Below are 25,296 nucleotides of genomic sequence, written 5' to 3'. Positions count from 1 at the left end.
AGGGGAGACTGGCCTAGGGAAAATCCCAAACCTACTCTCCATACTCGGCAGCTTTCCTTTCTTTTCAAACTAAAGCTCTGAAAAGTCCTTATTCACCAACTGTCACCACAACCTCTCCAATTGCCTTGCTCTACTGAGACACAAGGAGGACCTTTATTATCTGTAAGGCAGGTAACAAAGTAGCCCAGCAATTTTGGCCCCAAATATTTACTGTTCAAGGATTCAGATTTCCAGACATACTTCTGCTACCGTAGTTTTTACAACTTGCAGCACCAAGTCTTGGCACAAGATCGATGCTTGAACAGTCACGTGCAGTTCAGAAGGCACAGTTAAGCCTTAAAGGGAGGCTCTAGGAACAGAGGAAAGATAATACTGAGTATTTTTGAACAGTGTCACTTATTAATTAAAAAGCTCTTAAAGGTTCTACATAAAGAGTGATAATTTCACAAGTTGTGTGTTGGACAAATTCAGAATCAGTTTTCATAAGAAGAGCAAAAGGTACATTTCTGACAGAGGGGAAAGTTTACTACCCAGAAGCATGGAAAAATTCGAAATTTTGAAAATTGGAAATAAAGTGAGGCAAGATTTTTAAATGTTTTACGTTGAAAAGCTTTTTCCTTCCATTCTTTCCCAAAACAAGAAAAGTAATTATTCTAGTCGACCTCTGAGGCCACAAAGAACAATAACAAAAATCCAGCCAGATTAATCCAGGTAACAAGAAGATAAGCCAAAACATATTTTGGAACCTTACTACAAAATACCTTGTGCAATTTTGATTCATAAATGTGGCTTTGGCCTCTGGCTATAACAGAGTGAAAGCTGTCTGCACAAGATAAAATTATTTTGCTTCTATAGCTATCAATCATACAGCTATAAATATTTAGCTATACTAGAATTTAATACAACTTATGTTAATTGTCTCAATTCTTACCTTACAGGAACGTATATTCCTATATAGGGCTTATGAGCAAAGAACAAAGAAACCATATTAATCTGAAGTAACAAGACATTTAGGCATGTTTCCTATCTTGCCATGACTGCTTACATGCCAATGACAAGTACACCTCTAATAAAGAGTCAGTACTTTGAATACCAAGTTGGTTTCAGACCTGACCGGACTCCTTACGATGTCAATTCTGGTGCTAAATGCAAAAATATATATGTATATTTGTAGTTTACGTTTCCATTAATTTTTTCTGATGACAAAATCTGATTTCTCTGACAACAGAATCCAAGGAATGTTCTGAAGGTATTCTATTCTAAATACTAGTTTAGTACGCACTAGACCATAAGGAAAAAAAAAAGGGAGAAATGCCATCAGCACACAATAAAATCAAGGTATATAGCAAGGATGGTAATTGTGGTAGATCACATATTCTGCAGTAGTGACAGAAGGAGCTTTAAAAGTATTCTGTTGCATATTTGGCAAACCTTTTGTAAGACCTCATCTACAAAACATTAAGAAATGAACACGAACTCGTGACCCAAAAAGTAACCTGTCCTTCACCAGCTTCTAAAATGCTTACCCCAAGAGCAAATTTAGTGAACTTGATTTCTGACAGTTCAGGACCTTTACCTCACACAGGAGAATGATCACCTTGAGTAGCACATATCCTTGAGCAACACACGCTGCTAAGTAGGACAAACACGTTTGCTGGCAAAGCTTTTCCCCTTCAACACACAGGAAAAAAGTAAGTAGTTTCTGCCATTAAGTTACTGCACCTTCCTCTGTATCTGCAGAAACATTTTAATTAGTTATTAAGTGTTAAGGACTTCTTTTGTCAGAGCAATTTCAAATGGTTATTAGAGCATCTGTGGGGAAAAAAAATGAAGGATTATAGGGGATTTTATTCAAAAGTCTAATTAAAAATAAAAAGTTCAGTGCTGTTGAACAATCCTCAAGATCCTCACTTTCACTCCAAACTTATTCCTTACATTATGGCAAGCTAAGACTTTTGAAAAATTTTATTTTTTCAATGACCAATTATTTTAAAAGCAGAACATTTTGATTAAGATGATGCAATTGCAAAGATCAAAAAAATCCAGAACCAATTGAGAAGGATGATTAAATATGTTCTTTTATAGCAGTTATTCTTCAGAATCATTCCCACCCATTTACCTTGGAAACACGTTAAGCAGTCACAATCCCAGCTTCAGCTTAACCTCTGCCTTAACTTAAAACTTCCTGTCAAATTCCTATAGCGTCAAACCATAAAAAGTAAATTATTTTAACTTTATTTTTCCCTTTGCTTTTCTTTCAGTAGTCTGTCTTTTATATTGCATTCCTACTAGCATAGGAGTTTGAATGATGTTGGTTTTTTCTTTGTGATTTGTTCTTCTGCATTTATGTAACACAATTTTGGATGTTCAGAACAGAATGAGATAGGTATGAATACGTTTGTTTTTCAATTAACATTTTATTCATAAAAAGTTCTACCACCCTTGAAAGGTTGACATAGTTGGCTCTAAAAATTGTCGGGAGATGGTAATTTAATTTCTCATTAAAACTAATGTGTGATTTTTATTATCCATAAAAAGACAGCACCTGAAATATTCTGACTATTCAGAATGTGAGATGACAGTGTACTCTGCTTTAATGTACAGCATTCTAAGTTAAAAACATCCACTCATACAACTCTAGAACCTTATACTGAACAATATGGAACAAGGGACTAAAAATACTCCATAAGAATTGCTTTAAAATTTATGTTTTCTTGTTCACTTGGTTTAAATGAGAAGACTGCAGTGATGCAAGAGTCAGTATTTTAAGCGCCACAGATGCTACCTTCAGAAAAAGTACTATGAAGCACTATGCAGTTTCTACAGAAAATATCCTTCGTTTTCACTGTTTAAAAAAAAAACTGAATTAATACCCCATAAACATATTCATTTATGTAAAAAGAACATAGCAGATCCATTTATCTTTATTTCCCATTTCATTATTAAACAAAAGAACTTGCGAAACCTTCTACTCCAAGGGTCTGATGTTCTTGTCAAGTTCTATTTTTGGCTTTGTTTCAGTTTAGCTAGTGAGGGGTTTTTGCCTTTGTTTCACCTCCTCGCTCCTCCCGTTCCCCCCCCCCCCCCCCCCCCCCCCCCCAAAAAAAATAAAAACACCGTGAAGCCATTTTAATATTGGCCCTGGATAATAGTATCAGCATTTGTTACATACAGCTGAACTCATTGGACATTGCTGAAATGGCACAAGACAGATTACACGGTACAACTGTGAAAATCCTCAACTAGATTTCATCAATTGACTTTAATTCAATGTAAAACAGTAAACTTTAAACATAACACAGTTCAAGTAGGGAGCAAAAACAGCCACATAGGATAAAAAAGCAACACCAATAACGAGGAATTTTAAAACAAGAATCTGGAATTTGATTTGTTTGCTCGTTAATATTATAAGTATTGAAAGAAAGTATAATGACTAATCAAAATCACCAGCTTCCACCAAGCATGCAAAAAATGAAAAAACCCTACTGCAATTATTTAAAACATTTTATATAAAACACATGTGAGTTACTGAACATACCAAAAAGCCAAGCAACAGCATTTTTTATACACTTTAACTGTTTCTGTTACACTCTAGCCAATAATCTAGTACTGACTAATTTTAATAGTTCAAATTCATAAGTAGCTTCAAACTACTGCCATTTAAAAATTATCTGAGAAATGTTCCTTCCTCCTCTGCCACTGACCATATGAAATTGCCTTGCAAAACTGTATTGGTTCAATGCCAAGATGGGTGATGCTGTCTTCAAGGCTATCAACAACTGCTTAGAAATGAAATATGTGGAGTTTCTAGCAGGCGGTGTAGGAAAAAATAAGCAACAATATTTCAGAAGTCAGAATATCCAACTTCCTCTTCTATAAATGTTAGACATGCTCAGGACTAATGATACAGACTTTAGTCTATATCAACTTACAGGTGTCTGTGGGTGGCATACGTCAGGTTCTTCCATGGCTGAAGGCCTGTACAAAGCCAGCCAAGAGTGGCCCTGTCCCACTGGTGACAGCAGAAAGACTGCCCCACAGGCTGGCCAGAGACCATGACCCAGTCCTAGTGGTGCCCCACCACCTTGTCATGGGTTCCCTGATCCTCCCAGACCCTCGGTCACAGGGCAGGCAGGCTTCCCAGCCTCAGTCTGGCCCTGCCTTATAGCAAGGGGTCATAGCCAGTGGGCCATGGCTGCCATCCGCTGGGATTGCCCTGCTCTCTTTGTGGTTGGTGGTAGATAGGGACAGTTGATGAGGCCCTGCTTTGGCAGCCGTGGTACTGCAGTGGGTGCCCAACTTACCCTCTCTGCAGGGCACTGCCAGATCTCATGGCACCCTGACAGAGTATTATAAACCTCCAATCCCAAGTTATGACAAAATTGGTTTCATAATTTCCAAGTATTCTCTAAAACATAACCCATACAACAATTGAGTGTTTTGCTCACTTTGTCTGTCACCTCTACAAAATGTTTCTCAGGCAAGAATTGTTATTGACCACTAAAGATGGAATCTCAAATTGCTCTATGGGCAACACACAATTCAGGATAGTTTTATGAGATTTAAATCTCATGTTTCTGCAAAAACAGACATGAAAAAAAAGATGGAAGTATGAACATCTCGAAATCTATTATAGAAACAAAATCATAGAATATCCTCAGTTGGAAGGGACCCATAAGGATCATCAAGTCCAACTCCTGGCTCCACACAGGACCACCCAAAAATCAGCCCATATGTCTGAGAGCGTTGTCTAAAAGCTTCTTGAACTCCAGCAGGCTCAGCGCTGTGACACCAAAGCTGGGGAGCCTGTCCTGGTGCCCAACCACCCTCTCGGTGAAGAACCTTTTCCAAAGAGCCAACCTGACCCTCACCTGTCCCAGCTCCATGCCGTTCCCTTGGGTCCTGTCGCTGTCCCCAGAGAGCAGAGCTCAGCGCCTGCCCCTCCGCTCCCCTCGTGAGGGAGCTGCAGGCCACTATGAGGCCTCCCCTCAGCCTGCTCTGCTCTGGGCTGAACAAACCAAGGGACTTGAGCCACTCCTCATACATCTTTCCCCATCATCATAGGCCTCCTTTGGAAGCTAACAGTTTTGTGTCCTTATATTGCAGTACCCAAAACTGCACACAGTGCTCGAGGTGAGGCCACACTAGCGCAGAGCAGAGTGAAATAATCCCTTCCCTTGACCAGTTAGCCATGTTGTGCCTGATGCACTCCAGGGTACAGCTGGCCCTTTTGGCTGCCAGGGCACACCGTTGACTCAACTTACCATCAGCCAGAACCCTCAGATGCCTTTCCACAGGGCTGCTCTCCAGACTCTCATCCCCTAGTCCATATGCATAGGCAGGGCTACTCCATCCCAGGTGCAAAATCTGGTACTTGCTCTTTTTAAGCTTCATGCGGTTGGCGATTGCCCAGCCCCCTAGTCCATCAAGATCTCTCTGCAAGGCCTCTCTGCTCTCAAGGGAGTCAACAACTCCTTCCAAGTTAGTATCGTCAGCAAACTTACTTAGCACACTTTTGAGTCTGGTGTCATCCAGGCCATTTATAAAAACATTAAAGAAAACCGGCCCTAAACGGGAGCCCTGCAGAACTCCACTACTGACTGGCCACCAGGCCTATATAACCCCATTTACAGTAACCCTCCAAGCTCAACCCATCAACCAATTGTTTAACCACTGCATTAAGTGCTTGGCTAGCTGTATGCTGGACACTTTGTCCAGAAGGATACTGTGAGAAACAATATCAAAAGCCTTGATGAAATCCAAAAAGATTACATCAGTTATTATTTATGATGCCATAACCTTGGCATTACTACTTAGACCCATAATTTACTCCAAAGAATTTTTGACAAAAAACAGTTTCTTGACACTAAGGCACAAAGAAAAAAAAAGTATGATATCCAAAGCACTTGGACACTCATCTTTATAGTCACTATCATCTCCTTCCAAGCTCTATTTCCAAGAAATAGCCATTTTTTATCTTTTTTTTTCTAGAATGCCAGAGATCTTGGAAGACATTTTTTTAAAAAGTGAATGAACAAAAGAAATGTAGACATGTAAGGAGGAAAAACTTGGGAAGGAGAAGGAGTGGTGAGGAAAGTATCAGGAAACCCATATTGTTCCTTACGCAAAACAGAATAGCAAGGACAATTTATTCTTCTAAACAGTAAGACTCATTAGGAATTGACTCTGACACTTCTAATAGGACTTTAACAGTGAAATCGAGAGGTCTCTCTAAGTCACTTGGCGTCTTCCCTAACACAGTGATCATCTGAAGACTGACTTAACTGACAGGGCTTCCTTTTCATAATCTAAGACCATCTCTACAATAGGATTGGCTCAGTTTTTTTCCTGTGTAGTTGAGAGTGGAAAATCAGTAGGTGGACTCTTTCTGTAAACATTTTTTTTAAATAATTGGCGGGGGGGGAAGATTTTTAAAAAATCTATTATAGTGATTTCCATTTAAAAATCTAACCCAGGAAAGTTAAGATGAAAAGCTGAACTGCCTATCCTATCCACCTGTTTTGCAATGTGAAAAGACTTGTCAGTTGCTATTAAGAATTCGGATTAGCGTTGCTTCCTTTCCTGGAAAATTGTTTATGTCTACTCAGAAATAAAAGGCTACTGTTATAAAAAGTTAACAGGAATACTGTCCATCAGCGCTTTACAGTTTTCCGCCATGTTCCCCACTGGATCCCAGACTGACTTCAAGCATTATGTATCTATCATAAGATAAAGATGTTTTCACAATTTATTTGCAAAATCCTTCTTCAAACAATTACTGTTTCTACAACCATCACTCACAGAAGTATTTACTTCAGCTAAACAACAACATTTTGTATTCAGAACAGAGTATTCTCAATGAAAGAATGAAACTTGCATTGGAATAAGAAATATTGACTCTGAATGAACTACTAAACTAGATGTAATATTTGCCACTACTTTCTCAATATTATTATAATAAATGAATGAGAAAAATAACCTATGTGACTAAGAAATAAAAGTAACATTGAAAACCTTTATTTTAAATGCCTTCAAACTGTACTGGTGGACTTGACTAAATGTTTCAGTATCTTCATGTGAAATACATACATATTACTTTCTACATTGCCAACAAAGTTGTTTTTCATAAGCCACCTTCATGAACATCGAAAAATAAACCTACTTGAATGAAACATTCTCTTGCCTAAGTAAATGAGGAGACTGCTTTAACTACAAAATGAGAACATGCATACTACTATTTGTTTGGAAGCAAGCTAACAACAAGTGTATCTATACCTGATGTAGTCAAGAAGCCATAGGTCAACACAAGAGTTAAGTAGTCAGTAACATCTATAGGTGAGGGATGCTATGGCTTTCAGGCACATCCAAACCTGTTCTAGGGTTGCAAATAAATCTAACATGAAGGTACTTGCTCTCTCTTTTATGGAAATATCAGCATGCAAGCAGTTGGAATAAATCCTCCAGTTAAAAAGCGAACTTTATTGGTTAAAGCTGGTAAGGTTCAGAATATTCAAAATAAAATATAGTTGAAGACATACACATAAATGCATTCAGCTACATGCAGTATTTCAACGGGTCAGTAAAAGATAGCATATTGCAAGTACGCAAACGTATATGGTAGATTTTCATACATACAGCTACAGAATAAGATTGCTTCATAGATTCACTTCTAAATTTTTATTTCAACCATTAACCATTATCAAAAAGGGAAATTTTTATAAGTAGCACAAACAGTACCATCTTAATACCTGTATGCACTAGTTTACTATAGTGAACTATAGTAAATTCAGATCTGCAGAGGTTTCACATGAAATCCAGCTGTAGCCAAGTGGGATGGTTTCAGCCCAACAGCCTGAACCCAGGTCAGTCATAAGGAGTATTTGTAGCTCAAGTGCTTTTGCCAGGAAAAGGAAAGAACTAAACATGCAGAATTGAACTAAAATACAAGGAAAGTATCAGCATTCCTGCTACAAACATGCTTCTCACAAAATAATAATAATAATAATAATAATAATAATACAAACAAGTCAAATTGTATTTGAGAGAATACCCAAAGCTACTGCCAAAAGACTGCCAAATATATCTGGGCTACAAATGACAATATATTGGATCAAAAGTTAACACCCATTTAGCAAGCAGATGCATATTTCATCCTTAATGGAGGCCTGAAAAGAAGAGTTCACTTTATTCTGGATGCAGGTATCAAAGCAGATCTCACAAAGCAACATAGGCGCATCATCTAAGGATCTTTTTCACATTAAGAATCCTATTAGAAGGAAAACACTAAAAGGTAATTGAATTTCCCTCAGTTATCTTCATCTCTGTCAGCTCCTGCTACAATAACTTACTCTCCAGAGCAGAGATAACTCAATTCTGTCCAGCAAGCATATGTTATGAATCTCCAAAGTAAACTTGTCTAAATCATTCTGGTCTTCTATCAAGGTTGGCTGTGGATATGAACTCTGACAGAAAGCAAACAAATTTATTTTTATCTTTTCAATAATTCACTTCCCTGCGCCTTGATGGAAGAATCCAAAGACATAAATGCTTCCAGTAATTCTGGAATTATAAAGACTGGTTGAAAATGTTTTATCTGTAACTTAATGTTATTATAAACTGTTTGATTCACCATTCTGTTTTAGCAGAAACAAAGAAGAGTGTCACAGTACTTTCAGGTTCCTGTAGGTATACAAAAACTTGAACTATCATGTCATGTTTCATTCGTATTTTTTTTTCAGAAGGGTTTTGACATTTATATTTTTACACTCAATGCAAATATTAATTTTACAAATAACAACAAAAGTATACCCCAAATTTTTATTACATCAAAGCTCTTAAAACATCTGCAAGTGCAAATTCTCTAATTATGGAAGCAAACTACTTTGATTTAAAAAGTCATTAAGCCCTTAGGAGGGTATAGTCACTTATCTAGGTCAACTTCACAAAAGAACAGCAAAACAAAGCAGCCAAAAGAAAGGTAAATGACAAGAATAAGAAAAGCTAATTCCAGGAGAGACGAGAAAATAACGTTAAGGTTTTAGTCCAATTTTAACACTAGCTCTATAATTCCTGTCAGTTCATTCTGGTTTCAGGTTGTTCAACAGATGTGTTAAAATAAATAAATAATCTCAAGAATGAATGAATAATAAGTAAGTGACAAAAGTTTGTTGTTGACACTAAGTTATTCAGAGTTGTAAAATCACGAAGGAGCTGTGAGGAACTGGAGAAGGACCTTGAAAGATCAAGTCATCATAGGAACAAAACACAGGAACTTCTTTGTAGATAAAAGAAATTTAGGAGAGAATCTGAATTTATATCTAAAACAATGGGGTTTGAGTTCACCTCTATCTTCACTCCTCCTTTTTGCCATAATGAGATTTCAGTATAACGAGAGAGAATTTTATGAAAACATAAGCTTCGTATGGGATAATAAGCAAACATGCAGGAATTAAATAAAAAATTAGGAACCACTAAGAAAAGGTAACACTACCAAAAACAATGTGCATTTATAAATTCCTGGTGTATCCACATCTGGAATGCTGTGTGCAGTTTTGGGTCTTCCATCAGAAAATACAACAGCACTAAACATTTTGGAAGGTTCCAGAATTGGAATCACTGCTATAGATGAAATAACGATGTAAAAGTAGGATTTTTCAAGACTGTGAAGAACAGGACTCAGGAGGAATAGGAGAATCCTGTTAAATCATGTGGTATAAAGGGCCCTTTCTAAGGGAGCCTTTGTGAATGAGTTCTATAGTTCATTACAAGATTGTCACCAGGAAAACAGCAGGCCGAAGAGAGGGCATGTACATGCTGAGAAGGTAGCATGTGAAAGTTTCCCAAGTTCTGGTAAACTCTAGGGACTTGCAGCCTTGCTGTATCTGCAAAATCTGATCAATTGATAATACCATAGATCTGTACACCACGACTACCACACACTAGCACCAGCAGCAGGTTGTGTTACTCAAACAAGATCCAAGAGGAACGCTCTGCTCTGTACAGATAACCTTACAGGTGCGTGTGTATACATACATACATACATATATATATATATTCATCATATATGTATGATGAAGCAAAGAACCCTCTGCAGGAGTTTCTGAACTTCATCCCAGAAGCCATTGGCACACCACTAAAACCCTTCACTTACACTTGTTACAGTACACAGCTGAAGACAGCTTTCCAACTGTTGCTCCAACCGTAAACGTCTAAGCGATGGGGTTGTGTGAAGTCATGAACTATTAACAGCAAAGGGTTTATTCTATTAACAACAACAGTGTAATGAACGAAGTGTGTCCAAAAAATTTTGGTTTGTCTATGCCCCCTCCAACTCCAGTCCCTACCAGAGAAAAGGTATTTTATAACACAAGTGTGAAACTAAGATACCAGTACAATTTGTGGTTAACTCAGTGAGACTCTTTGCTTCAGAGTACTGCAACAATTAAGTCTATGTGAATTTACCATGCAAATGAGGGAATGATCCCTTAAGGGGCACTGAGCAAGAATTTCTGGCACCACAAGAATCTGAAGTCCCTGAACTGCACAAGTGTGAGAGTGTAGTCAGGGAAAATGTTACTATGCTTGCCCTTTTAATAAATTCTTCCCTAAGTATCCACGGTTTGAGATAGGATGATAAGCTCAATTGAGTGTGATTATTCTTACTCATTCATATTCCAGTAGGAATTAATCTTCCAACAGACACAAAGTGGAACTACTAGGATGATCTAGAATATGCAGACACCAATTTAGAAGAAAAATAAAAGAGTAAAACTCATTTATCTTAGGAAAATGAAGTGAGATGTGATAAACAATAGATTTGAAAAAATAAGAACAGCTACAGAAAAAAGAAGTATTGAAGCCAAAAGATAATCATCATATAATAACAAATATCGTATCATATATAATGTGTAATCATAAAATAACAAGAAATTAGATAAAGGTTACAGTTGAACAGAATACACAGGTACAACCTACCAGTTGGAATACTGAGAAAAAAACACCTTCAGGCGTTCAGACCCTGTAAATCTCTGTGACCTTGTCAGCACCAATATCAGAATTGTTTTAACACAATATGTTTCTCACTTAGGTCAAACCTATCTACGAGAAAGTACATTGGAGAGATGAATACTGTCAGTGTTTTTTCTTGAAAGCTGAACAACCCCTAACATTGTTCTTAAAGAAGCACATAAGTAATGCAAGTTACCTTTGGACAGAAATTTTAGAAGAAAATTTCCAATCAAACTATTGTTGTTCTTATCCAACAACAGGACACTTGCTTAGTCAATGTTAGAAACTGACACTACGTACAAAATCTATTACTTCAGTCACAGCATTTTAGAATCACTGCCTGGCATAAGCTTCCACAAAAGTCTGTACATAAATAATAAATAAGGTAAACACTACTGATTTATTTTTCATGAATAGGTGAGAACAACAACATTTCTGATGGGAACATATAATTTGAAGCAAGAAATTTCTTGGCTAGCTAGCTTGGCTTTTAGATCGTGAACATAAAAAGATGCAGCCAAACATAGAAATAGTTTTTATGGACAGCACAAAAACCTGTATAAAAAGATACAGTATTAGAGGTTCAAAGGAAATGTATGCCTCCCATCAAAAGGCTTTTCAAAAGACCAAAAAAAAGCTGGAATAGTTAAACTGCAGAGAAAGTAAGGCTGTAAGAAAATGTTGTTCTTCAAGAAGCCTGTTCAAACAAGGAAAATAGAAAGATGTGTCAACTATGGCACGTTAGGTTTAAAAACAAAATGAAGCCAGCCAAAAGAGCTGGAGGAATACTTGCAAAAAGGCATAAATGGCACTAATAAGTTATTTTTCAAACAAATCAGGAAAACTAAGTCTGCTAAGGTATCTATGGAGCTAATAGATGATCAAAGGATAAAAAGAGCTCTTGGAACACAAGACCACCACAGACAAGTGCTAGTAGAGAAGTTATAAAAGACAACTAGCAAGTGACCAACTGTCATTTACTAGAAAATATTCACTCAGGTGATCTACAAGAACTTGGGGATGAAAGCAGCTGAGCTATTAGCTACAGCATTCTTGTATGGATTGCCTCAGTGCCAGAAGAATGAAATGCGCCAAATGGACTCCAGAGGACAGCAGGGAACTAAATGGCAAGCACTCTGAAATTTGTAAGATACAAATAAGTAGATGTGTTTAAAAAAAAAAAAAAAAACAACGGAATAAACACACTGGCAAGAGTCTTGATGGCTATTGTAAAGGGAAGTCATGCTTCATTTCCTTGAATGAGTCACTGGGGATGCAGACAAGAAAGATCCAGTTTATAAAGTCTGCTGTTTGAATGCCAAAAAGATATTTAAAGAAAGTCAAGAAGCTGTAGAGTACGAAGGAACATCCTTGCGTGGATAAAAATTAATTAAAACACAGGAAACAGGCTTAAAATAAGAATAGTCTTTGAAGCGGAGGGAAATCACCAGTCAAATCCCAGTTTTATTAAACATATTTAGACATGACTGGAGTCAAATTTTCCTGGTAGTTCTGAATAATTTAGGGTAGTGAGAAAAAAACACAAACATAAAAATTGCTGACTGGGGGATAAGACAATAGGTGAAATCCATACAAATCTTGGTGCAAAGTGTGATCCCTGCTATCTGGGTAAAACCAGGGAAGCATCCCTATATAATTGCACTATTCTTACACTTGTCCCTAGGTACATACTATTCGATGCCGATAAAAACAGGATACTGAGTTTGATGGACTTTTGGCCTAACCCAGTATAGATATTCTTACGTCTCAGCATACAATTCATCTGTACAGAAGAGGAACTTTATTATGTAGATGAATAAAAAAGGCATGGAATTTCCAAGTGGATTGTGTTAACATCATAAGTGACTTTGGATTTTGACTCGAAATAAAGTTGAAGTCACTCAAAGATACCACCATCTAATAAGATGTTCATTTGAGTATTTGAGCAATTGCCATCACAAGACAGTGTTCAAAAATAATTATCTGTGATGAGTGGAACTGACATACACAAATCCTGCACATATTAATATGAGAACAGACATTCATAATTCTGTACTTATTTCCTAACACATCACCTCTTAAAAGTAGCTCATTAAGTCAACTGTTGTGGAAGATGTATTTCACAGTATATATTTTTTATATTTTACTTCTTTTTGGGAGGGGGATAATTTTACTTTGAGAGTTATTCTTTCAAAATTGTTAAGTAGCAAGCTTGAAATTGAGCTGTGTTACTTAAAATTGATAATTAAAAAGCAAAAACAACAAATGGAAACCACTGCTAATAAAACATTGTTCAGACATCACCTTGTTTATGTCTGAGTCTTTTAAGCATACGCTAATGGTTATTCTAGATTTTATGTGGTACCTGTCAGACTTGTGATTATGGATCTCACAAACAAAAAAACAAACAGTTAAGATGCACAGACACAGCAAAAGATAAGTACAAAAGGAATGCCTGTTGCCGCCAATCCAGCAGAACACAGAGCATAGAAGCAGCATATAACTCTCCTCTGCTTTCCTCTAATTACTCCATTGTATTCATATCTATTCTGCTTCAATTCAACCATTAAATTAGCAGGGCAATACTGTAAAGTGTAAGTGGTTACAGGAATTCAGTCTTTGGTTCCTTCTGGCAGAGATTTATTTATTTATTTATTACCTTTAAGGTTTTCAGAACCTACAAATGCTAAACAACAAGACTTGTGGATCATGTTCCATTAAGCCTTCCAGGGTGAAGGAGAATAGATTAATTAAACTCAGTGATAATCTCTAGTGAAAATAATCAGCTGTAACAATACTTACACAAGGGGATAAAAAGTTTTTAAAGCAAAGGAAAGTTGATCATTAACAGGAAGTGAGAAATAAGTAGATGTATTAAATGCGTAAAAGCAACAAAAAAAGCTGAATCCTCACACAGTTAGGATCATAAAAGAATGAGCAGAAAACACTCATAACCATATGACATTCCTGAATATTTTTCAAATTACGTTGACTATATAAATGAAACAACAGATTATAAAACATGGAAGAATCTTGACATGATACTGCTAAACAATTACAAAGCAATAAACTTAATTTGCATCAGAAAAACTAGAACAGTAAATTATTATATGAAATACCTACAGCTATAAGCCTATTTCATATCTATATTCAATAGATTTTAGAGACCAAGACTTATTTTTGTTGAATTCAATTCCCCCTTTCTTAAGAGTAAACGCAACAGTTAAATTAAATATATGCAATTCACAGAATCACAATTATTTAATTACTTCTATCCACTCTTTTGTTTCCATATACACTTTCTATTTGATCTTTTAAAACAACAAGAAAAATAGATACTTTGCAATTCCTGTAAAAACTGAACAGCCCGTTGAGTACTAACATAAGAATGAACCATAGCAGTTTTCTCCTGCTTAGCTGAATACATAACTTGTACATTTGTAACCCTCATTTTAAGCAGTAAAATATCATGATCAAGTCTAACTTTTCAAAGAAATTTGGTAATCTCTTCAGTTTGTGGCATAATTTGTCAAAAATATCCAAAAAAGGTAATGAAAATAACATTACTTTGTTTCATCAGAAAAGTTTATAGGAGGTTCTAAAATGAAATTTCTGTTTTAAGCTTGTTCAGAAACAAAAACATTATATCTTTGATAGCTCTTAGACATATTGTGTTGTATTTTGATTTAAATGTGTGATATAATAAAAAGATGTCAGCATTATAGCGCAAGTTTTCATTCCTTTTTCTCCCATTGCTTAGTAAAGCAGTGCATAAGAGAAACCACGAGTTTTCATTCCTTCTTTCATAACCAAGCAATGCTTTATTCCCACAGTTCCCAGAGCACAGGGAAGATGTTATAATGTTCAAGCACAAAGTGAATTCTCATTTCACTACTTCTTGACTCATGAAACAAGAAATCCAAAGAATTCCCACCTCAGGAACATAAGAAATTTAATTTTCCAGTTTGGGACTTGTCAACACATTGTAGCAGCACAAAACTAGTTAATCCTTCAATGGAAGAAAAAAGTCTTCCATGCTCAGCACTGAAGAGTTTTCAGTTTTTACAGTAGTTTAAAAAATGTGTTTAGAAATTGAAGAAAAAAATTCTTTCTTCTACCAAAAGATGGTGGTATAACGCCTGACCTACCCAATGCAAAAGGTAGCATTTATTTAAAAATATAATTTTTCAATCGAATTAAGCCCATTCATAAAATACGTGTAAAGCCGTATTTTTGTGCAAAGGTACGCTGAACTTCCGTAAGATTGCAAAAATGAAATGTGACAATACAAAGGACTATAACTTTCGGTTACATTACTACAGGTAGCCTACAACTTGCACTATCCATTATCTCCATAAGTTCTGTGAAGATTAATTGCTGATAACCCACCCTACTAGACAGAATACCAGTTGAAAGCATTCCAAACTATTTTTTCATTAAACAAGGTCATTGCCATTAAACATGTTGAATAAGGCTTTGTATAAAACAACATTGCAAGAGTCACAAAAAGGTTATTTGATGCATGAGCTCTGTAGCAAAACAGCCTTTATTTAAAAACACTGGAAAATTATACGGAGAATAGAGATCCAGTCAAGGGTTAGAACTTTCCCACAGTTAACTATCATCTACAGAAATTAGGAAGACACCAACTACCTTTTCATAATTCTTTCAAGGACTCTAAAACATTCTCTTTGACTTTGGGATTTCCTGCCACAACTGATTTGCAATACTTTCTAGCTACTTCCTCTGATACAAATTATCATTAAATGTTAGTCAGTGTTTAGTTACACCAAAGGGAAAAAGGTACAGAATACACAAGACTGTCAATCAACTGAACCACTGAATTTTGTTTTCTGCCAGGGAAAAAAAAAAAAGAGCTACAACCAAGTCACTAGCAGAACACTTGCCAAGCCTTGTATCTTACCTCTGTCAAGGCAATACTTGTATTAACATTGAGATTCTTCTCTCAGCATACGCCATAAAATAAAACATTCAGTTTATTACAGCTAAACCACGGCCTATAAATTGATACTGAATAAGAATTAAAACTATGAGGAAGTCTAACTCTTCCGCATGAAAAAACATAACTGAACAGAAAAGGGCAACAAATTTTACAGCAGCTGGAAATGCTAGATTTAATTATTGAAGAGAAATCATGCAGAGAAGTTAGCTGCCTAGCATGATTTATAGCAAATGCAAAGGGAAAGCCACATGAAATTCTCAGTTAATCAACAGAAACGGCCAATAACAAGAATGCCAGCACTTTTCATTTCTAGGTATGATGAAAATTTGAAAAAGTACAACTAAAAAGCCCAGAGAATGACAACACCAGACAAAATTTTAAAATGGCACTTTGAGGAGGTAGGTTACTTTGTAAATTATGGAAGCAGTTAAATTTTACTGCAAGAAATGACCAAAGATGATTCTGTGAGGAACAGTAACCAAGGGAAGAATCCTTGTGTTTTAGACAATTTCCAGAAAATTGTATTGTGCTATTCAATGCTTCTCTGTACACACAATATGTAGCAATATGCATGGCTCAGTATAGTAACTCCCACCATCACCCCCGTTTTCCAATTTCTTCATGTGAATCTTTGAGGGGAAAAAAAAAGACATTGCTGGAACTCATCAAAAATACACAAAAACTGAAATGTGATGTCACAGGTTTTGGTCAAAATTCACTAGCACTATCTGATAGCAAATTAAACCTCTGTCAGAAAGATGAAATTTTATGACACTTAAATATGCCAGACCTAAAACACTTGCGAGTTTACATATTTAAAATTCTATAAATATGTATATTCGCACACAAATACATGAAGAGATTTATATAAGACAGGATGCATATCCAAGACAATGGGCACTCTTGTCATAAATTATAAAATAAAGTCAATTACAGCACAAAATTCCCTCCCCCTCCTCACACCAAATCCAATTATTCTCGTAGGCCTAACTCTGCAGCAGTCTGCACACATAATCTAAGACAGTGCAAATCACCAGATTTTTCAAGGTCATTTATAGAAAGCATGCTAGGTGGTAACATGAAATCAGCTGTTAGAATTCAGGTATAAACAAGTTCCTCTTCAGGTCTTTCAGCTCTACCAAAACTCAGGGTGAGATTTTTACAAATGCCTAAGAGACCTGGGCATAGAAATGACAGAGACACTGGGCAAAATGTAAGGTTTTAAGTGTTACAAGGTTATAAGTTGCATTAGGAATGCTTACATTTCCACATTCTGTAAAAATGCGTGTTTCACTGCCACCTCACTAGAGAAATGTGTGTAATATTGCTTCATCAAGCTTGTCTGAGGTTTAATCATACTGTAAAACTGTAAGTACCTCAGCTCCTTCTGTAGCCTCCCTATATGTCTACGTTCATAGATGTAACTACCTATAGAGTTAACAGTGAAAACGTAGGTGAGGGATCAGGAGAAAAAAAGGACATAAGATGGACTGTATTCAACCATAGAAGACCTATCCTTCACCTCCAAAATACTGTCTATTTTGTCTTTTTTTTGCAACAGCTTCTAAGTTTCAAGCTTAGAAAAAAAGATAGCATAACTTATTTGCTCATAATTCCCTATGGTACTTATATTATCTTCTATTAAAAAAGGCATGACCAGGAACTCAAGACAAGGTTTTTTTTTTTTTTTTTTTTTTGTCTTTGTGCGGACTGCTAAGTCATAAGGTAGAGCCCACCAAAAGGGCAAGAGATTGCATCTTCCTAGAGAGAAGCTAATCACCTCCTGTTTGAAGAAGTTTCTGGCATGGAGGACTGCAGAGGCAAAGGAGACGTAGATCAAGGGAGTCCACAATGCAAACGGAGAGACTCCTGACAGAAGGAACACAAAAACAGCCAAGATGGCAGACGCCTTCCCACCAGAAACGGAAGTAGATGTGCAGATTTTGCTGCTGCTCAAGACACTTCAAGTTCCTTAAAAAGAAAGATTTGCCTTGAAGAGACATACGGAGGAAAGATTTCTTTTCAAAGTTTAAATCCATCTGCTTCAGGCACTCAGAGTTTCCTCTCTATCTAATGCGACAGCAGAAACTGAACAGTATGCCATAAAAAAAATCTCACTCTTCTAGTACCCAACTTTATAGAAAGGGCATAGACATTTTCCTGTCAACATTCTGGTCCCCCCACATGGGATCACAGTGAAGAAAGGCCCCATCAGATCTCATGTGGCAAAGTGAACATGCCCCATTTGCTGCTGCTTCTCTCCTCCTGGCTCTGAAAGAATTGACTAGTGAACACTTCTCCATGCATTTTTGGCAAGAAAACATCCCCTCTCAGCCCTGTGCAACTTATAAAATGGCACGACATACTTTGTTGCATCACATTTCCAGAGTGGACTTGTTCAGCTAAGAACTGCCTCTCCTTTGAGGAAGAACTTATTTTCCTAGTTTGTTCCTTCCTTCTACAAGGATCATCCTTACCCCATTTATAGCAAATATTCTATAATTTATAACCATAATTATATATAACAATATACAACTACACAACTTTGTTATGAAGCTTGTCTGAATTTCCATTTTCTTTCTTCTGCCTCTGGAGGCCCCAAATACCAGACTTCAAAGTTTTAAATAGTAACGAGATATGTTGCCTTTCATTTTAAAACTGCCATTGCCTTTCAAAAAAGAAGGAAAAAAGAGTGAAAATAATGTTCTCCAGTAAATTCTGTAAGACTACACTGCTCTATCACCATGGTGCATACCTGTCCAAAATCCAATATTCATATCGCAAGGCTCATCTTCGTCATGACTTTTAGAACTGAATAAAAATGAAAAATGGGTAAGAGTTCTTGCCACATTTCTCAGCTGTCTCTGGATCTTTATCCCTCAATGAACCAGCCTCATCTCTTTCCTCCCCAAAGCACAAGTGGCAAAGCTTGCTTCTGATCTGAAACACTGATGCTTGTCCAAAGCAATTTTTTAAACAAGTTGCAGCTTTCCAACTAGTAATTACCAAAATCACAAAGTGTTTTAAAACGCAATTAAAAATGCATTTGTATACACCATTCTTCAGGGCTAAGCACTATAGGATCACATTATTTCCCCCAAAAATGCTTAAACTTTTTGTTGTACAAAGGACCCGTTCACTTTCTTCAACTATAATAGCAGGGAAATTCCCTACCTTAGGATGGCAATGGTACAAAACATTTCCATTAAATTTAAAATGTAATTGGAAAAATTCACAGTAGAAATATCACAACGCTATTTATGAAAGACATGACCTTTGGTTAAGGAAGTCCCTGACCCACAGATCTCTATATGATACGACAGTATTTACAAAAGTGTGACCTATCTGCTTCCTTGTACAATTGCTCCTTTCTAGTTATACGCCATGGCAGATAGGATATTGCTTTTAATGGACCAAGTACAGTCTCTCTCATGACCAGAGGAACACCACCTCCATTCCAATAGGAATTCACTTCTCAAGAACAGATTGAAGATGCAGCAAATCAAGGAAGTGGGTGCACGCAGAAGACCAAACCACACCAGTCATGCTAGTCAAAACAGTCTTTTTGCTTAGGGCTCACGGTCTGCTAGTCTGCATCCTCACATGTCCTCAAATGGGAGAAACGAACCAGATCAAACGCTGTATAAATTGTTTTGAAAGCCCCTTTTCACTTACTTGCTAGTCCTTCCTTTCACATGCCTGTAAGTCTGTCATGACATGAGTGTTAGGACTAAAATACAGGCATCAACATTAACACAAGAGGAACATACCTACCAATTACTTTACAAAGCATGTCTGCAGCCCAGCACAAACCTGTTCCCATTAAGGGACGGAACAGCTCCAATCAAGTCACCTGACAGTGCCTATTTCTGGGCACGACAGAAGGAAGGCTATTTCTATAGCCCTGAGCACCATTTTAAAAGGCTATAAGGAATAGCGTGACTAGAAAATGCCACTGTGTTACAACAAGCCAAGCACAGTAGACAGGAAGCATGCAAAACAGACCAATCCACAGATACAACACGATACACGAGAATTTCTCATCACTGATATGATACCTGCAAATTCTACTGAATGAAAATACCTGTTCTCCCTTACACACATGCACACACACAGAAACAAACTACAAACTACCATAATTCTGAGTGAAGCCTACCACAGACCTTAGTGGAATGCTAACTTCACCAGATTTCTTATTAAAGCATTTAGTAGAATCAAACAGTTGCATATCTTGATTTTTATACAGCTGCAGAAGTGATATTAGACCTGCTTTTTTTCCAACACAGTAACAAAACCAAGATCAGTAAACAGACTGCTGCTATTTTAGTACACTAGTTTCTGTTTAAGTTCAACCTGATGAGCTAAACCCCTTGAGCCATCATATTGAGATAGCACAGATTCAAAACAGCACCAGCTTGAAAATTATCAACCAACTCTTATCCTAGAGAATTAAATCACAGCAAAACTCAGAGCTATATTAAAAATCTAAGTGGATGCTCAGTGTAAATTTCTTCCAGATATTATGAAAAGGTGTTCCAAAGTTGAAATAAGGCTAATAGAGAAGTTGTCACTGAAATGCTGTACTGGTTGATAGCTCATATTTACATGACAGAACCCTATACTTCACACAGATTTCTCTCACATACCCACACCTTTGTGTATAGTTTGCATCTGAAGAAAAAAATGAGCTGTTCATGTAATCAACGATGCCATGTCATGCATGGAGCTTCTGCATAAATCCAGAGCAAAAGATGTCAAGCATGTCCCACTCCAATGATTATCAGGCAAGGAAGTAAAAAGATGCACTTTTCATCTCCACAGGACTGTCGCCAAACCCTTGATGTAATAAATGAAACATGCCTGCTATTTCACCATTGCAAAATGGTACTGTAGATATCTTACAACATCTCTGTTTTCAGGAGGGGGTAACTAGGTCTAGATGAAGTGCAGATATGTTATTAAACAACGCACAGCTTGAATCCTGGGGCCAACACAGATGACCTTTAGAACATAAGCACTGTCTAAGACAAATATGCTTTCATCTTTGGGGAGTATTTTTTCAAGTAAAGATTTAAGAGAAAAACAGTTTAGAAATACGTTAAACATAAATGTGCCTTCAGTCTCTTAATGCTTCATTTTAAAAACAAAACCACAAGTAGTATCACATGTCTGAAGAAAGACTAAGTACTTTTTAAGCAGAATATTAGAGAATTCAGTGAGATTTAACTTCATTTTCATTAAAACAATCCCATAATTGGAGCAAACAGAAAGGAGCTACGTGAAGTTACTAAGATCCAAAACTGGAGGTATGGCTAAAGTGATTCAGAAAAAAGGCTTGTATTTTTATTACAGTTCTATAAAAGCAAAGACCTATATTTCATTTTAGAATCCCTTAAGTGGGATGAAAATACAAAAACATAGCAAAACTATACTGAAGCATGTAAAACATAAGTAAAATGGTTTTAGAGATGGATTAAGTGAAATAGCAAACTATACAAAAAGTAATTTCTTGCTTCGTGCTTAACAGGCTGTTATCATTTATCTTCAGGAAGATTGTTCCCCCCCCGCAACTTTCCTTTCCAGAGTTGTATCTTGACTGTGATTCTAAGCAGCTTTAACACATACAACGCTATTTGCTTCAAGGAAAAGAAGAGCATTGGTATGATACAATCCCTTCCTCCACAAATTATGATTGCAGATTCTGAGTTGTTTGGCACAGCCTGTTTTTCCATCACAGTTAGTGGCAAATCATCAAAACTCCCTAGGACTGCTAGGCCTTTTTTAGGATGGAGTCTCCCACGCCTGAAAAGCCTATATCACGCGTTGGAATCCTCAGACATAGAGAGTTTGTTACACCGTTTTGTTCTTTGGTGGTTTTTGTGGTTTTTCTTGTTGTTTGCTTGTGCTCGTTTTTTGTTTTGTTGTTGTTTGTTTTGTTTTTAAGATTTTATTTCTTACCTCAAATTCAGCATGCCGGTTAATATCCTCTGCTCTCTGTCTGTTCAAGATAAATTCTGCTTCATTAGCCACTCTGACCAAATGGTCCTTCATAGTTTGACTCAGCAACCTGTGGACAGAAAATATTCAAGAATAACCTTAAGTGAATGAAGTCCTAAAACAAAAATATGTAAATATGGTACATATACAAATATTTTGAGCTCTGTTCCACAATATTGACTTTATTGTGTTAAGAAAATGTTACAAATAAGGTTGAAGGGTAGTTTTCTGGCAACTTGCAAAACTGTATTTCAATCATAAACCAAGCTAAGAATTAAAAAAAATGCAAACACACTAAACAGTCATTTGCTTTACTTGAAATATAGATATCTAAGAAAATCTTTCATATACAACACATGCTAAAGAACAGTAAGAAGTTTATGCATGTGAACATTCAGAGTGAAAGCCCTAATGTAACCAATGTAAAGTCCAATTAAAAAAATGTGAATTACGCTGAAGTATAGTTTTCTCCGAATGCAAAACAGAAATTTTATGTTAAATATACATTTAAGTAATATTTTCAGGTTTATAAAACATGCTCAGTCTCACAAATAAAATGCCGATATACGTTGTTTCAGGTTATGGACAGAACAAAGCTGTAATTCAATCTGAGATTTCTGAGGCCTTCATAAACTTCGAGTTTATGAATGGCAACAGAGCTGACATTGAATTACAGCCCAATTATTCTGTGAGTTCATGTATTTTTACTAAAAAACATTTCATTTTTAATTAGTTACATTGGGATTCATAAAGTTAAAACTCAGGAGCTACACTGTTTTAGAAGGTGCTTTTTTCCATAGGATCCAAAGATAAACCAGACAAAACCATTTCTACTAGTTAGTTTTTTCAAAATACCTAGTATTCTAACTTGTTTTTAAAAGACCTTCAGTTGTTCATGTAGAAAAGAGTAGCAAAAGATAAAATCACTTGCTTGCCTTGCACATAGAAACTAAAATACATTTCAAGAAGTTCACAGGGTCTATCGAGACCCGTTCTTTAGAAAGGCAGTCTTCCTTATACAGGATGCCTTCTAATACATACAATGTCAATGTCATTACCTAGAATTTACTTATCTGAGCTAAGGCTCCACCTGTCTCTATATGTACGTTTGATAGTATGATCATTAATGCTCTGCTGTCTCTTTTCCTACCCTATTCATAATTCTGCGCTTGCAGTAGGCTTGAGGTCACAAGCAAGCAATAAGAAGAAATCTAAAGTCAGAAAAACACCTGACAATGAAAACCTTCTTTGCTCCTTGCTTCTCACACTACAGGGCCAAGAAAACTGCAGCATAAGAGCTAAAGGAGACAGACCGTGTGATTACAAACCAGTTAAGTCACTGGATCACTGCCTCTACATACATGAGGTCTTGAAAAAAGAAATAAGTACAATTCATGATTTGAAGCATGACCATCTTCTGTTTGAGGAGACTTGTAGAGAAGCACCTGTTTTAGAACTATTTTTTTCTCTTTTTATTTTTTTAATAGCCACTTTTGGAATGGAAGGAGCTATTGATCAACTAACCTACAACTGTTTTACAAAATACCAGTCATCCTCCAAAAAGCCCACCATAATCTGTTCAAGAAAGCATGCTCTGTAATAATTACCTTACCTACTCTCTACATAGGTTTTCCTTTTTATCTACCCCATGTACACAGCCCAGCACATGACTGTACAGTGGCACTTAACTGTGCATTTGAAAGGATGATGGACTTGTTCCAAAGCAAAAAACTACATTCCCTCACAGAAAAGCAACGTTATAAAAACAGACTCGAATTGTACCCAGTTAAAAAAAAATAGCTTTTGTGCATCAAAAAAAGCCTGGTCTCCTATGATCAGTCATCACCTTTATCACCTCTCCTTACTAATCCCACACAACTTCCCTATTTCTCTATGATATTCCATACTGGGCTAGCACAGCTAGATAAAACTTCTATGTGATTTTGCAGGTAATTCCTAGCTGAACTTCCCATTTCAGTTGCCAAAATTCTTAGGGTTAAAAACTACAGAAAAAACAGCTTCATATTATTAGGTATCAACTTCCCTTATCACAAATTGCCAAATTCAGTAAGTAAAGTTCAAGAGGTGAAGATAAATGTTTTTTACTAATACAAATGAAATATGTAAGACATAATTTGCTGGTTTATATCATATGCAAGTGTGTTCATTATTTATATTAAAGAACTTAAAATTGCAATCTTACTTTTCAGTCACGTTTTCCAAATGCTGCATAATCTTAGATTAAAGTTATTCTAATGTAGTTTATATAATTTTAGTAATAATTCAAGTTGTATCACTATCTAGGTCAGCTTAGATGTTCTTGAGAACAGCATCCACATACACTGCACATCACATATTACTGTTTTGCATTTACCTCTTCAAAGGTCAAACTTAGCCAACGCAGTATGTACCTGTACATAAGTATAATGGTGGCCTCATATAGCAGATGAGTCCGTAGCCACCGTTAAAAATGAAAGGCAAACACAAGCTTTCAGCATCTCTATAACAGAGTATGCCTCTGTGTAAAACAAAAGTTTTAATCATCCATTTCTAAACAGAAATTTTGAGAAACCTTAGCTGCTGCTGCTTTTCATTTGAGGCAAACAAAACATCAAACAGAAATTTGCTATGTGCAGCCCACTGCCTGCAACAGATACAACTTTTTCCAACTGAGTAGACCACTACTGAGGCAAGGACAAAAATATCACTCTTGCAAGAATATTAGTTCTACTCCAAACTACATAAAACATGTTTTGTATATATGTGAGTGGCTATAAACTGTATTAACTACATCAGGTAACTTTGTGAAACAAATGCTTTCCTCTAAAGAAGAAGCGTTTAGAAAATTATATCTTATTAACACATTAATTACATTTCATGAATTGAAAAGCGTCATAACAATCCTATCTGTTATCTACTCTGGCCTTCTACATGAAATTAATCATGCATGTTTTCCGCTAACTAATTTCATTTCTATTTTATAAGATTTGAAGAGATTTTACACATCTTTCTCCTATAAATAAGTTTTCTAACAAGGTAACTGCTGTCAACATTAAAAAATAATACTAATAACCCATTATTTCTTGTATGCTTCCCTCCTGTTTTTTTCTTCCAAAAAACTAGATTACATTAGCTATCTTCCTGCTAAATAAAAAGTCCATCCAAAACTTCTCTTTATAAATACTTTTTTCATACCAAAAGAATATATTTTCATTTCTTTGATTAATCAAATCAATTGAATTTCCTGCCATCTCCAGCATAGTATACACACCCAAGCTGAAAATAAAACTGCAGTCTAGTAATTTCCTTCTTACTTAGGTTCCATAATC

At 36.2% G+C, this 25,296-nt stretch overlaps 1 protein-coding gene across 1 annotated transcript in view; it reads right to left on the bottom strand.

Moving 5' to 3' along the window:
• The window catches only part of LRBA (LPS responsive beige-like anchor protein), a 395,790-nt gene that overhangs the window by 239,139 nt on the left and 131,355 nt on the right, over window positions 1-25,296 (bottom strand). The window contains exon 36 of the mRNA XM_050710360.1: window positions 21,929-22,037. Within this exon, the coding sequence (XP_050566317.1) occupies window positions 21,929-22,037 (109 nt within the window). The remainder of the gene's footprint in view (window positions 1-21,928; window positions 22,038-25,296) is intronic.

Source organism: Cygnus atratus, chromosome 4, assembly GCF_013377495.2.
Source record: "Cygnus atratus isolate AKBS03 ecotype Queensland, Australia chromosome 4, CAtr_DNAZoo_HiC_assembly, whole genome shotgun sequence".
NCBI lineage: Eukaryota > Metazoa > Chordata > Aves > Anseriformes > Anatidae > Cygnus > Cygnus atratus.
This window is presented reverse-complemented; position numbering and strand designations above follow the sequence as displayed.